At 40.5% G+C, this 14,962-nt stretch overlaps 1 protein-coding gene across 3 annotated transcripts in view; it reads right to left on the bottom strand.

The window, feature by feature from the left end:
• The window catches only part of LOC149313458 (translocating chain-associated membrane protein 2-like), a 59,503-nt gene that overhangs the window by 21,068 nt on the left and 23,473 nt on the right, over positions 1-14,962 (bottom strand). For all 3 annotated transcript variants that reach the window (XM_089519130.1, XM_089519128.1, XM_089519131.1), the window contains 3 exons: positions 13,191-13,249; positions 10,119-10,203; positions 5,974-6,044 (listed from right to left, as the gene is read on the bottom strand). In XM_089519130.1, coding sequence (XP_089375256.1) covers positions 5,974-6,044; positions 10,119-10,203; positions 13,191-13,249 — 215 coding nt within the window. The remainder of the gene's footprint in view (positions 1-5,973; positions 6,045-10,118; positions 10,204-13,190; positions 13,250-14,962) is intronic.

The raw sequence follows: 14,962 nt of genomic DNA, 5'->3' as shown, positions 1-14,962 counted from the left end.
TTGTCAGGATTAGCTGGGCTTGGTTCTCTAACAGATGATTATCTGTATTTGCATTTTTTCAGGAATATATGTATTTTTTACTTTTTTGTGAGTTTTGTTATTGTATATAGTAATTTGTGTGCTGTATTTTGTTGTTCTTATGCAGGTCTGTGACTGTAATAAATATTTATCCTAATTAGTCCTGTGAACATAAATGTTTAATGCTCTACATCAAGTTTCTGCCATAATTTCTCTTGTGGGTACAATGGATTAGGAGAGAAAGAAGGAAGAATACGTTCCTGTGACATGTGAAAGGTAGGCAGAAAGGATCTGGATGTAGAGAAATAAAGCCTTTATTAAAAGTGCAAAGATGGTTTCTGAATGAAAGGGCTGCAAGGTCTGATAACCAATGAGTGGAGGTAATGGCCATTAAGAAGGTTACCTTTAATACAAGAAGTCTTCTGGGAACTATCTTGAGGAGCTCAAAACTTTGCTAATTGTTTTAGAATACAAAGAGATTCCAGGATGCAAATCAGTGGTTAACTGAGGGAGAAATAAGGGTGCCTAGTCGCCCACTGAGCAACCTCCTTACCTGTAGATGAGATGAGAATAGAGACCTATGAGTGTTAGATAGAACTGAGAACATGATAGCTACTTGCCTCTTTAATATATTAGGTCTAAGGCCTAGATTGAAGCCCTTCTGAAGAAAGGCAAAGAAGTGTGGAATGGAAATCTTGCAATAGTTCAGGGAGTTTGACTTGCACCGTCTAGTTAAGGCCTTCCACGTAGCCTCATAAATTCCAGTAGTAGACCTTATACACAAAGACAAAAGAGTTGCAATAACTAAATCGGAATAATCACTTTGTTTCAGTTCAATCTTCATACAACTAGCTGAAGCCAAGCCACATCTGGATGGTAGAGAGGACCCTGAATCAGCAAGTTTGGTCACTGGGGAAGTCACCATGAGACTAACAGAGATAGAAGGTCCAAGAACAACTAATTCTCTGGGCTAAAGAAGGGTGATGAGAACTACTTGGACTTTCTACTCCCTCACTTTTCTGATTGCTCTGGCTATGAGCAGAAGTGGAGGGAAGGTACAGCAGTCCATGCGGCCATCTGCATTGTAATGCATCTGCCCCCTCTGCTTGCAAGCAAGGGAATCTGATGTAGGTGTTTGTGACTTGTTGTCAACCGGAAGCTCTCTGCTAAAAACATTCTGTATCTGCACTCAAATTTGTGAAAACCTGTCAGATTCAGGACCCACTCCTCATCAAGTAAGATGTGTCAGCTGAGAAAGTCTGCTTCCAGATTAGAATTCCTCTGAATGCTTTGGGCTGAACAAAATCAATCTCTCCACCCATTAAAAAAGTAGGACTGCTTCCTTATAAAGGGATTGAAACCTAGGTTCTCTTTGTTTCACACTGTACAAAGTATAGTTGTGCTGTATATGAAGAACAGCACACATTTCTCCTTAACTAGAGGAAGAAAATGGAGTAAGGCTAAGTGTGCTGCCCTTAATTCTAGTCAACTGATGCTATGACCGTTCTCTCATATTCATTAGGCCACTCTCCACTGGCATCTGAAGTTACAATAACATGGTGAGACTCCACAAGTGGAGAGGTCTTCTGCAGATTGACTTAGCAGGACCACCATGACAAGGAAAGCCTGACTTGAGGTGAAAGGTTCAGTAGTAAATGCTTGCACTGGACAAGAAGACAATTTTTTTAGAAGTGGTAGACATAACCTGCTTCTTATCCTTTGTCTCAACTAGGCTATTCTTTAACACACCCTCCCAGAATGACTTGTATTGTTTTTGTCCTAGAGAGGGCATTCACTTCCCAATGTTAAAGCAGGTGCAGATTGCCACTATGAGAGCACTTATAGATCTGGCCGCCAAATAAAGAGAATCATCATCCACTACAAATTGTAATGGCCTGCAAATTTTGAGGAGATGCCTATGCAAAGTCTTGTATTCCAAATCTTATCTTGCAATATGTCTTCTACCAACAAGCAGGAAAAATGGGATAAGAGAGAGCTAGCTGCAAAGCCCATATAGCCAGGGTTACTGTCTTGTAGGCTTTCTTTCAGGATCCTTTGATATACTCACCTCAGGGTCCTTAAATAAAAATTTCCCTTCTTTTGGAGAGTCTACAAAAGGAACTTTTAAGTTTCTCCATAACCTGCTTATTAGGGGTACAGAACTTTTATGCCACCAGAGTCCCTTTCTTGTTCTACAGAGGGGGCCCCATTCTGAATCTTACAAGTTGGAGAAAAACTGATGGGAAAAGATTTTTTCTTGTTGAAGATTTTGGTTGGAGGTGGACTGAGGCACCCCTTTCATTCAGTTCAGATGATGCTTCCTCACAATGAGTATCAGAATCAGACTTGGAAGAAGTGAGACCCAAAGTTGCAAAGACCTTTAAAAACAAGGGCATAAAATTCTCTGAATGAAACAAATGAGCAGAGGATTCCTTCTGAGTGGAACCCAAATCCAACTATTCCCCTTCCTCTTTGTCAGAAATAGTACTGCTTCCCACACAATCCTGGGAGTCTCCATTAGAAATTCAAAATCTGAGTCACAGTCAGAGGCCTCAGAGGAGTGGGATGGAGAAATAGTTTTCCTCTTTGCTTGGGTGATTGGGTGGACAGGTGCACACTTATTGCGAAGCACCCTGAAAGACTGAGGCCTAGAACACAATGCAGAAGATTGGGACTGCATAAACCTCTGAGAAGGGCCTTTGCTTAAGAGAAATTGTACTGCAACTATAAATCAGGACTACCCTCTTGTGGCTGGACTGACTTGTAACCTGTCCTTCAAATTCTGCTCATTTCCCACAACATGTGTTTCTCATCACAACATATGCTTAGGATTGGGGGGAGAAGGAGGAGCATACTTTTCAAATAAGGACTTAAACAACTGTGAGTCTCATGGGGAGGCAGGGGAAATGAGGAGGGTGAACGGTGATGCTCATGGCTTACAACTGGAAGAGGGAACAGCTGAATCTTGAGAAAGGACTTGAGAAAAAACTAAAAATACTGCCGTCAAAGCTTTACTCTGCTTTTATGATTTGCTACCTGAAGGGCAAGAAACACCATGTTGGTGGTGCTACAGCAACAAAGAAAATGGTAGCTGGCTTTGATACTTGGAATGAAAAATACAGGGAAACACACCTGACTCATTATTGGTGGGTGTGGCCAAAGGGGTCACAGAGTTAGGAAGGGAACTCCTCACTAAACTCTCCAATCCCCAGGGTGTTTGAGAAAGAACCTGTGATCCTTCTCCATAGTGAGCTCTGGCAGGTCATCTAGTGAAACTGCAACTTCCCCTTCCCTGCTTGCCTCTGTTAATCCCAAATGTTCTGCCTCCAATACTGCTTCCTCTTCAAGTGCTGCTGCAACTGTATGAGGGACAACTTGGGCCATGGCACCCAACATTGCCTGCTGAAGCTGCTTCAGGGATGAAAGAGCCCTTTCCAAGCTTGAACTTTTTGTGCCATCTCAGCGTTCCAAACTGGCTTGAGTTGATATCACACACTTGTGGGCTAGACGCATGCGATCTGGGGAGAGCTTTTTCTTCTTCACTGGAACATCACTCTTCTCACCCACAAGAGCCATTGCAGAGGAGAGGAGGAGGGAAAGAGGGAGAGGATGGAAAAAGAGGATAGAGGAGTCTTTTTAAAAAATTGAAGAAATGGACCAGAAAAATAGGAAGAAAAAGACAGAATAAGAAGGAGCTTGAAAAAAACACTAATGAGCAAAGGCAAAAGCTGGGCTCTTGGCACAGCTAAGAAACAGAACTGGGCACTAAAGATGGCCCAGCTAGGAGGAGCCAATTCATTTTTTTTCCCTTTAAGTATTGTGAGACTTCATGATACTTCCTATTGATGGGAGAAACCCAAGATGTGTGGATTGTTCCTGTCATCAAACCAGAGAATAAGGATGTTTACTTGCCTACAGGAGAGCAAGGAGGAAGACATCCTAGCCTCCTTAGGGAGTCTAGGAACAGCCACCAACCAGGCCCTCTTGCTTCTGCCACCCAACAAGCCTGAGAAGGTAGTGGGACAACAAAAAGGACCTCTCCTCGAGATCTTGGCGCTCTCATAGGCTCCATATAGGGCTTTATTTGCCATCACCAGACCTTTGAATTGTGCCTGGAAACACATCAGCAGCCAGTGAAGCTGTGGGAACATGTGCTCTCTGTAGCCAGCTCCAATCAATAATTTGGCTTCAGCTCTGAGGCAACTTAACTTTCTGAACAGATTTCAAAGGCATATGAAGTGCATGACACTAATTTGAATAGCATGTAACCAAAGCACATCTTGTCATGGCCAGATCAGGCTTCTCCTGAAGTAGTCCAGTTCACACACTAGCTTTAGAGGTACTCCTCATGACCATCGAAACCTGGGCCTCCAGGCTCAAGGATGATTTTAGGAGTGCTTGAACACTGTGAACCTTCATCTTCAAGTTGCTTGCAAACTGTAACCTCATGTAGCACAGATGGAATCCACATTTCCACATCTGTCTTTGGAATGACAGAACCTCTATCTTATTTGGGTTACACTTTGATTTGTTCATCCTCATCCAGTCCATTACAGATGCCAGCTCCTAATTCAGCATGGAATTAGCTTTCTTTGAATTAGGTAAAAAGAAATGATACAGCTAGGTGTCATCAGCATACTGGTGTACAAAACTATGGACAGCATCTCCATAAATAGCACAGACAAAATTAAACCCTGAGGTACTCCACAGACAACTGGTAAACAACAAGAATCCTTCAGTAGCACCTCTGAGAGCACCCATTCAGGAAGAACTAGATCCACTTCAAAATACTACCTCCAAGCCACTTCCCAACAACCTAACTAATAAGAATGATGGTATCCAAAGCCACAATGAGGTTCAGCAGAACCAAAACAGACACAAACCCCAGCTAGCTGCCAGTGTAGGTTATCTACCAAGCCAATCAAAGCTATCTCTGTGATTCAACCAGACATCAAAGCCAGCCTGAAATTAATCTAGATTAAGCTAGAACATGATGTTGTCCAATATATAGTACACTTATTTCAGAATGAGTCCTATTAAAATCACCATAATTTATTTTTTAGTAAATGTGCTCAGAATTTGATTGTGAAGAAGTTCCTTTGCCAGCCTATTCTTGAATTTTATTCCTGATTTCTTTATACATTTCTTGCTGGTCACTGACTGAATAAAATGTATGAATATATGTACGTTATTTATAGATTTTCTTAAAATAAAAAGGCATAAATCAGACATAGGAATACACAAAAACTGGTTGCAAAACACTTCAATCTTCCTGGACATTCCACCTCGGATCTCAGAACAATGGTCCTTGAACAAAAGGAAGATTGGAAAGAGAAATAGCAGAATTGGAATGTATTCATAGACTCCAGTCCATCAGCAGTAGGTTGAACAGACAATGGTTTCCTGACAAAATACACACATTTAAAAACCATCTAACCACCTATCCTCATGAAGGTGCCCCTTGATCAGTTCATCACAACTCCTCTGGTTCCCACACTACATTCCAATACTCATTCATATAATTTTCTACCCTCCTTGATTTTAGGCAACGTTCTTTCTCCTGCCTTTGTCCCGCAATGACAATTGTTAAAACTTGCTGCCTCATCTCCATACCCATAAGGTTTTGAATTTCAATTGGTATTCTCACATACCACCAGCTTATATAGGTCTGACTCTGGACTCTTCACTCCACCCCATGCATCTGAGGAAACAGGCTCAAGTATATGAAAAATCATGCTACCAATTTCTTTCAGTTAGTCTCCAAGGTGCTTCAAGGTCCCTTTGCATATTGATTTTTGATACTAACACAGTTACCTCTTTGACTTAAAATAAAAAAAAAATGCAAAATCAACACATTTTCAACTCTGGATTTGTAGAGTTAAGAAACACATGAAAATATTTTAGACAGAGTTGCAGATATGCTTTTAAGAAGAATATAGACTCAGTAGCACTTACTTTAAGAGGTATGCTCCAGCTATATGTACCAGATAGAGGCTGATATATTGGAGCTGACGAGGAATCTCTTCCTGAAAAACAAGGAAAAACCAGAAGAAACCAATGATAATTCTAAGACACACTGAATGGGTAGTAGTCCTGGCAACGGAGGCTGTTCCCAATTAGAATTTAAGACTAGATTCAGGATTTTCTAGTTCTCCCATCAAAGAAATAGGAGTACCAGTAGAATCAAACAGTTGGAAGAGACCACAAGGGCCATCCAGTTCAACCCCCTGCCATGCAAGAACTGTCAATCAAAGCATCCCCGATGGATGGCCATCCAGCCTCTGTTTAAAGACCTCTAATGGAGACTCTACCACACTCCAAGAAAGTGTGTTCCATTTTTGAACATCCCTTACTGTCAGGAAGTTCCTCCTAATGTTGAGGTGGAATCTCTTTTCCTGGAGTTTCCATCCATTGTTCCGGGTCCCATCCTCTGGAGCAGCAGAAAACAAGCTTGCTCCCTCCTCAATATGACATCCCTTCAAATATTTAAACAGGGCTATCATATCACCTCTTAATTTTTTCTTCTCCAGGCGAAACATCCCCAACTCCCTAAGTCATTCCTCATAGGGCATGGTTTCCAGACCCTTCACCATTTTAGTCACCCTCCATTGGACACACTCCAGTTTCTCAACATCCTTTCTGAATTGTAGTGACCAGAACTGGACAAAGTATTCCAGGTGATGCCTGACCAAAGCAGAATAGAGTAGCACTATTAATTCCCTTGATCTAGACATTGTACTTCTATTGATGCAGCCTAAAACTGCATTGACCTTTTTAGCTGCTTCATCACACTGTTGACTCATGTTCAACTTGTGGTCTACTTGGACTCTTAGATCCCTTTCACATGTAGTCTCCTTAAGCCAGGTATCCCCCATTCTATATCTATGCATTTCATTTTTCTTCCCTAAGTTCAGTACCTTACATTTTTCTGTGTTGAATATCATTTTGTTAGTTTTGGCCCAGCTTTCCAGTTTATTCAAGTCATTTTGAATTTTGATCTTGTCCTCTTGGGCGCTAGCTACTCCTCCTAATTTGGCGTCATCTGCAAATTTGATAAGTATGCCAACAATTCTGACATCCAAGTCATTGATAAAGATGTTGAATAGCACTGCGCCCAGGACAGAACCCTGTGGGTCATCGCTGGTCAATTTTCTCCAGGATGAAAAGAAGCCATTGTTGACCACCCTTTGGATTCGGCTAGACAACCAATTACAAATCCATGTAACAGTAGCCTTGTCTAGCCCACATTCTACAAGCTTGTTTCCAAGAATTTCATGGGGAACCTTGTCAAAGGCCTTACTGAAATCAAGATATACTATATCCACAGCATTCCCTTCATCTATCAAAAATAAGTGATCAAATTTCTCTGGCATGACTTGTTCCTCTGAAACTCTTGTTGACTTTTTATGATTGTGGCATTGCCTTCTAGATGTTCACAGTCTCTCTGTTTAATTATCTGCTCCAGAATCTTTCCTGGTATTGATGTCAGACTAACTGGACGATTATTGTTGGGATCCTCTTTTTTCCCCTTTTGAAGATGGGGATACTGTTTGCCCTCCTCCAGTCTGCTGGGATTTCTCCTGTTCTCCAAGAGTTCTCAAAGATTATTGCTAATGGCTCCAATATTATATTTGCCAGTTCTTTTAATACTCTTTGATGTACAGTAGTTCATCAGGTCCTGGAGACATATTCATTTAGATTAATCAAGTATTCCTGTACTATCTCCCACATACACACACCCCATTATTTCCTATCGGGCTCAAGCATAGGTGGATTCTCCCTTATGCGGCGGAATCCGGAACAGAACCCCCACGTATGGAGAGGGCCCACTGTATTTTCTTTGTTGTACTAGGAGTTCAAGTTCATCTTGCTTATTTCCCATGTTCTGTGCATTAGTGTAGAAACATCAAAGACCATGTGTCCCCTTTACTTGCTGCCCGTACAAGATTTTTTGCCTCCCACTGTTGGGTCTATGTACTATTTGTCTTGTTCCCTCTATGTCAGTTTGACTACTTTCTCCAGCCCTTTTGCCTTCCAGAATACTGTCTCCCTCCCCCATATAACTCAGTTTAAAGCCCTCCTGATCAAATTCTTGAGACTGTTGGCAAAACCGTTTCTGCCAACTGGAGTGAGAGGCAATGCATCCCTTGCCAGAAGTCCCTCCTCATGGAACAGCAGACCATGATCTAACAATCCAAGTCATTCTCAGCGGCACCATCTGTGGAGCCAGTTGTTCCACATCTGCCATTTTCCTCTCCCTTCCTGGACCATGCCCTTCAACTGGCAGAAGAGACAAGATGACAACCTGTGCATCCATTTCTTTCATCTTCCTACCCTGAGCCTCATAATCCCTTCTGATATTTTGAAGGCTGTGTCTTGCAATATCATTGGTTCCCACATGGACCAAAAGGAAGAGTATTGACCAGTCTTGTCAGCCTCTCTGTCACATCATGGATCTTTGCCCCAGGGAGACAACACACCTCTCGAGACACCTTGTCAGGCCCACAAATCACTGCTTCTGTACCCATCAGCAAGGAGTCCCGCACCACCACCACATGCCTCCTCTGAGGCTTAGCAGTGACTGTTCCCTGTGGTGGAACTCTCAAGCTTCCCTGCTCTGTCCCTGAAGTCTGTCCATGCTGCTCTTCCTTGTCCTCCTTGATAAGGGAAAGAGCTTCAAACCAATTCTGTAGCTGCAAGCTCCCAGAACAATCCCTGGTTTCCCTACTTCTCTGCGTGACATTCCACCAGCTGTCTGCTTCCTGCATATGTGAAGTGACCTCTCTTCCACAGCAACTTTCTCTGTGTAGTCCCCATCCAAGACCGTTCGTTCCAGGAAAACCTCTTGCTCCCTAATATGCTGAAGTGTAGCTACTCTGGACTCCAGCTGCTGGACTTTCTCCTCCAAGAGGGCTATCAACTTGTACTTGGTGCATGTGAAGTTCCCCACATCTGAAGGCAAGAAGACAAACATCCCAAAAGTGTTGCAGGGGACTGCAGCAGTTCCCTCAGCCTCCATACTGAGAAGTCTTAGGTAATCACTGAAACGGGACTGTGGGCTTCCTCTTAAAAAATCCTCGGGTAAACACCAACGTTAAAGATCCCTGATGACCTGGACTTTTCACCAATTTCTGCCAGTGAGCTCAATCTACTGGGAATATAACTTTATACAGATATCCTGGATGCTAGCTTGTTCTGAAGGCAAGTTTCTGACCCTGTTCCTGTACTTTACAATTACTGATTAAAGGAAGAGCTTGGAAATGATAGTGTAGTTCCAAATTTAAATGATGGTTCCTGATCGTTTTGCTCTATATGTCATATTTTTCTAAGTGTCTGCCTCCAGTGTTAGGGAATTACCCCTCACCTTAGAGGCATTTCTTGCTCTTCCACGAGAATCCATGCTGCTTTCTAAAAATCTTTGTCCTCCCTGATATGCACATATACCAAATTCAAGCTGCCCTGCCATCTCTTCCAGCAAGTGTAGCTCTGCAGATCCTCTGGTAAGAAAATAAACATGGCACAAATGTTGCAGATCACAAACATGGCACAAATGTTGGAACAGCTCATTCAACATTCATGTTAAGTTGTCCAGTGTAGGCAGTAACACAACCATATAACCCCTACTAAAATATCTGTTTTCCTCTTCTTGTTTGCTGAGTTCCATAATCTTAGGCAGCAGCTATATGGAACTACTGACTGCCAACTCAGACCCAACCAAGTCAGTGATTCACTTCTTCTCAGCTTAAAGCCCTTCCCCTTTAAACCATGTTCTCAGGAGCCCCAGCGGAGAGTACATGGCACAAAACACACACAAAAATTCACACTCAAGCCTCCAAACAGCTCTACATAGTGATCAACTGTGCTTTCCAAAAGTTCTGTCTCTGCACATACTGTGCTCCAGAAATTCAAGCAGTAGGTCTACCCATCTGAGATATCATTTGAGATAAAGTAGTCTATAAATGTATTTAATTAATTAATAAACATGTAACTCAATATATACCTGTCCTAAAAACATAATTTTTATCCAACTCTTGCAGTGTTTATAAAACAAAGCCCCATTTCTAACTATAGTTCAGAAAGTTGTTCAGGTTGGCACTCACCTTCCTCACCTTCTGGAAATATAGTTCAGGTAGTGCATGCAGCCAATAGGAAAACTGGCAAAGGTAGAAAAACTTGACCTGGAACCTATCATTTAAGAATAAGAAGGAGCAAAATGGGCTTTTTAAACATGTATATCAACCAATACACATTCTAACTACACCTTTTAATATATATTTTTCCAATTAAATGTGAGGTCATCTGTCTCCAGTTCAGTGGTAGAAACATCTTGGGAAACTTTCCCAAGTTCATATGCGTAGATAAAAACTAGTCACAGATACTTGGTTCATCCTATGGAAAACTAAGCATAATATCCAAATGGTATTTATTGATGAATCACATGGAACCTAAGGATATTAACAACATTGAGAGTGATGAGCCAAAATGGTCAAAATCTGAGAAGATTTGCATAGCTAAGCAGTGAAAAAGTCTTCTGTAACCAGGAAAACCCTATTCCTAATTCCGTTTTTAGGGCCTATCAAACAAGTTACAACCTCTCTGCCAATTAGTATGCTCTACTTTACAGACACACAGAATGCACTTCTTTGTTATTGTATTCAAGCAGTGCTTACTCAATTATGCCTCACAAAAACCTCTTTAAAATCATAATGTCAATGAAGCAAATAGAGATAATGTATTTACATCTAGTTCATGCACAAGAACTAGGTGTAGCGTGTTTAATGACAATTGGCAACTCCCTTCAAAGAAATGTTTCCTTCTTGTTCAAGAGTTTGCAGAGCACAGCTTTCATTTAAGAGGTTCTTCATAATTAAGACTGAGAAAGGTGTGCATATCAGCAGGAGAGGGGTTCTCCATTTCACTTTCAGTAAAGTGGGGAAAGAAATCTTTAGATGAATTCCTTGGCTGCTTCCAGATGGCTAGTTTCTCATGCTGTCATCTGAGCAGCTAATGTGTGTCTCCCTCACTAACTGAATTTTTGTGGTAAGGAAAAAGAGGAAAATAGTAAGAAAATAGAAAGAGATGTCTGGACCCTTGCTTCACACACTATATGTTTGGGGAGGGTGACCACTGAATAAAAGCCTCATCTGGAAGCACCTCTTGTATCTGATATAAAACAGACAGAGAAGCAAAAATCATATCCAAGACAGCCTCTCCCCTTCTAAGAACGCAACTATGAGCTGTGTAGTAATGCTACTAGTCCAGTCATGCCATCACATACATTTCCAAAGTCATTATCAATAGGGAATAACATCATGTTCCCCTGTATTTCATTATTTTTGGCTTTAAATTTGGAAAGTAAGAATGAATTATTCATCTCAGCAGAAGTGTAAAATCAAAGTAAAACCTTCTGACAAGCAGAATTAGAAGCTCCTTTCATAAATCTACTTTGATAGATTTGAACTTTAATTTTTTTTAAAACCATTCCATTTTATTGCTTAATGGTATATGTTATATATTATTATGTTCATATGTTAACTAATGTTGCTCAGATAACTATAGTTTTGGAGCAGTACAGCAATACCCTAAAACACATGCATCTTGTTGAGGTTATACATCTTTATTAAAAACAGTAGGAATGTAAGTGTCAGGGACATTCCATGACCTTCAAATAGATATTCTATACAGTAGTGCTCTCAGTGGCAAATATAAGGTGAAATTTCTAAGAGAGGCAGCCATTGGTGGCTTTGGGGTATAAATACATATACCTTTTATTGGAGACTAATTATCAGTCAGAGTAACTGACTTCATGTGAAAGTTCTGAAACTGGGAATAATCTCAAACTAATACCTATTGTGACTCAAGATGATTTAGGAAAAGAGGTGACAAAAACCTAATTTCTCTTATCTGCTTGAGATTGCACTTTTTATTCCTCTTTTAAAAATATTTTTATTGGGGGAAAAACACATACAGGATCATCTGAGTCATCTGAAGATCAAAATCAATGGTACAGTATATTAAACAAATTAGTACAAAAGAAGATCAAGTATCATGTGACACATCATTTAGTAAGCGTATATGAGTAGCTGGAGGAACAAATGTGTTTTGGCTTGTTTAACTGATTTTTAAAAAGCTTCTTGATCTTCACTATTCCTATTTCTTCATACTTGCTTAGTTAATTTTTTCATTAATATCACATTCTATAATTTGTTTTTCCTTTCCACTACTGAAGATCTCACTGTACTCTTTCAATTTTTATCAATTAACAAATGAGCTGAGAAACTCAAAATTAAATTAGAAATTTATGAGACAAATTATTGCTACAAAACAACAAAACTAAAACCAGTTCTGGTAGAGATCTAGACTTGTGACATGGACTCTATATATTTCTTTCAAGAAACAATTTAATATTGAGCATGGCCACTATGTGTGGAGAGAACATCCCTCCATCTGTCCTGTCTCCAACATTTGTTATTTTGCACAGATATAACGCCTATTTATCATTTTATGTTTTCTGATGCTTGCACAGAATAGTTTAATTGGCCCTAGCTTTCACCATTTTTCATGGGATCTTTATATTAGGGTCATTTTCCCATGCTACATTAGGTCCTATATTTTAGGGAAAATATGAGAAAACAGAATTTAACATACTCTGGATGCTAAACTTAGATTTCTCTGATACAAACATAAGTAAGTGTTTAAATAGGAATAAAGAGTGCATTGATTGTTACTTCTTTGTTCTTCCTGATCCTATGCTTTTATAAAAAACAAAGCAGTGGCAAGAGGTAAACTAAAAAGCAACAGCAGCTTTTGGCAGTCACAGACTGTATGGAGCAATAAAGCAGATACACACAAATACACTTCTAAATAAAACAAAAACTTCAGCAGAATAAGAATAAAAATAAGAAAAATCTTTGCAGTGTTTGAAGTCTGAAAAGAGCCACACATTATTGGTTTTAGCACCCGCATGTAGCCGTTCAGGATGAAAGCCTGCAAATATTTTGCTTGCAATATTGGCATAGTTCACTGGAGGGAGCTCTGCAATCATTTTTTTGAGGAGTGAAGAAGCTGCAGAAGTACTGGATGCAATATTATTGCTATAATCATTAAATCCTGGCTACAAACTAAGAAGTAGTTGTGCTTCATAGAACAAAGTTTACTCTGAGGCTACTTACGAGAGATGAATATGAGGGTAGCTCTCCCACAGACTCTTGGGGTTTGATAAGTATCCTTCCTGAATAGAGAGGGGAAAGGAGGAAACGTGCAAAGTCAGCCAGCAGCCACATTTGGTTTAACAACAGCCTTCCCAAATTCTTCTGGGTCATGGAAAGGCAAAATACTGATAGACACATAAATGATAACATCTCATTTAGAACCATTATTGGCCAGACCACAAAACCAACCAACCATAATCAAGGTAACTGCAGGATGTAGGAGAGATTAATCTTTTTCTCTCTGTAATAATTGCCTATCTGACATGGAGTAAACCTCTGTAGCAGACAATGTCTGGAGACAAACAAAGGACTGTCCATCAGTTTCATCCCCTGCATGCCAGTGTGAGGATGAATCAAGCTGCCATGTATATAAAAGGTGGAGCTAAAAAGACCCTTCACTGCTCCCCTCAGAACAGTTCTTATATTTCTTATAAAATCATAGAGTTGGAAGGGTCATCAAATCCAACCTCTTGCACAATGCAATATCTCCAGCTGAAGCATTCCCAGCAGGTAGCCATCCAGCTTCTTTTTGAAAACACGCAGAGAAGGAGACTTCACCCCCTCTAAGCAATTGGTTCCACTGCTGAACTGCTCTTACTGTTCACAGAAATTCTTTCTAATGTTCAGACAAAATCTACCCTCCAGTAACTTAAAACTATTAGACCAATTTCTACCCTCTGAGGCAGCAGAGAACATGTCAGCAGCCTCCTCTTTGTGGCTACCATTGAAATTATTAAAAAGTGTGATGACAACCCTCAATCTTCTTTTCACAAAGCTGAACATGCCCAACTCCTTCAACCTCTCCTCATATATTTTGTTCTCCATACCTCTTATCATCCTGCTTGCCCTTCTCTGAACTTGCTCCAACTTGTCTATACCCTTGTTAAAATGAAGTGCCCAGAACTGAACACAGTACTCCAGATGAGACCTGACCAGTGCAGAACATAGGGGGACTATTACCTCTATGTTTGTTAATGCAAGCTAAGACAGCATTTACCTTCTTTACTGCAGCATCAAGCTGCTATGTTATTATTGAGGTATGGAGCAGCATGGAAAATGTTCAGATGCCCCATCCCAGATTTGCCCCTTCTTGCTTGCTGCCTCTCACTCCTGGAACCTCCTCCCCTTACAAGCACGACTCAACACGTCTCTAACCAGCTTCAAAGCCGAGTTAAAGACCATATTGTTTAGGGAAGCGTTCCCAAGGAGTCTGTGATTGTGTTCTGGTTGTTCAGATGCTTGATAGTGGATATTGCTGTTTTAACTTGTTTTATATGATGTTTTTAATTTGTTGCTTTAACTTTTAGATTGTACGCTATAGGCAGGCTTTTATATTCTTGATTTTACTTGGTTTTGTACAGCGTCGTGTAGATTTACGGCGCTTTATAAATAAAGTTAATAATAATAATAATAATAATAATAATAATAATAATAATATGTGGCAGAGAAGCTAATGGACACTCACTGCTCTTAACCAGGAATTAGTTGCAGCTGTGGCTCCAGACAGTAGGTGATTGTCCAAGGCCACAGAGTGTGCCAGAGAGCAGCACGTAGCACTTATGTAAATATGCTGTGTCATCTGGAATGGTGGACAGTAATCCAGATAACACAGGAAATTGTACAGGAAGGGGTTGAGCTAGATTGCCACATGGCAGAAGTGGATATAAGCTCAAATCATCTTTGTACAATGTGGGTTTTGCAGTTGGTGGATGGTGTTGGTATAGCTCTCGTGT

The sequence above is a fragment of the Sceloporus occidentalis genome, unplaced genomic scaffold, assembly GCF_023333645.1.
Source record: "Sceloporus occidentalis isolate IW3139 unplaced genomic scaffold, rSceOcc1.0.p SCAF_4, whole genome shotgun sequence".
Classification (NCBI taxonomy): Eukaryota; Metazoa; Chordata; class Lepidosauria; order Squamata; family Phrynosomatidae; genus Sceloporus; species Sceloporus occidentalis.
This window is presented reverse-complemented; position numbering and strand designations above follow the sequence as displayed.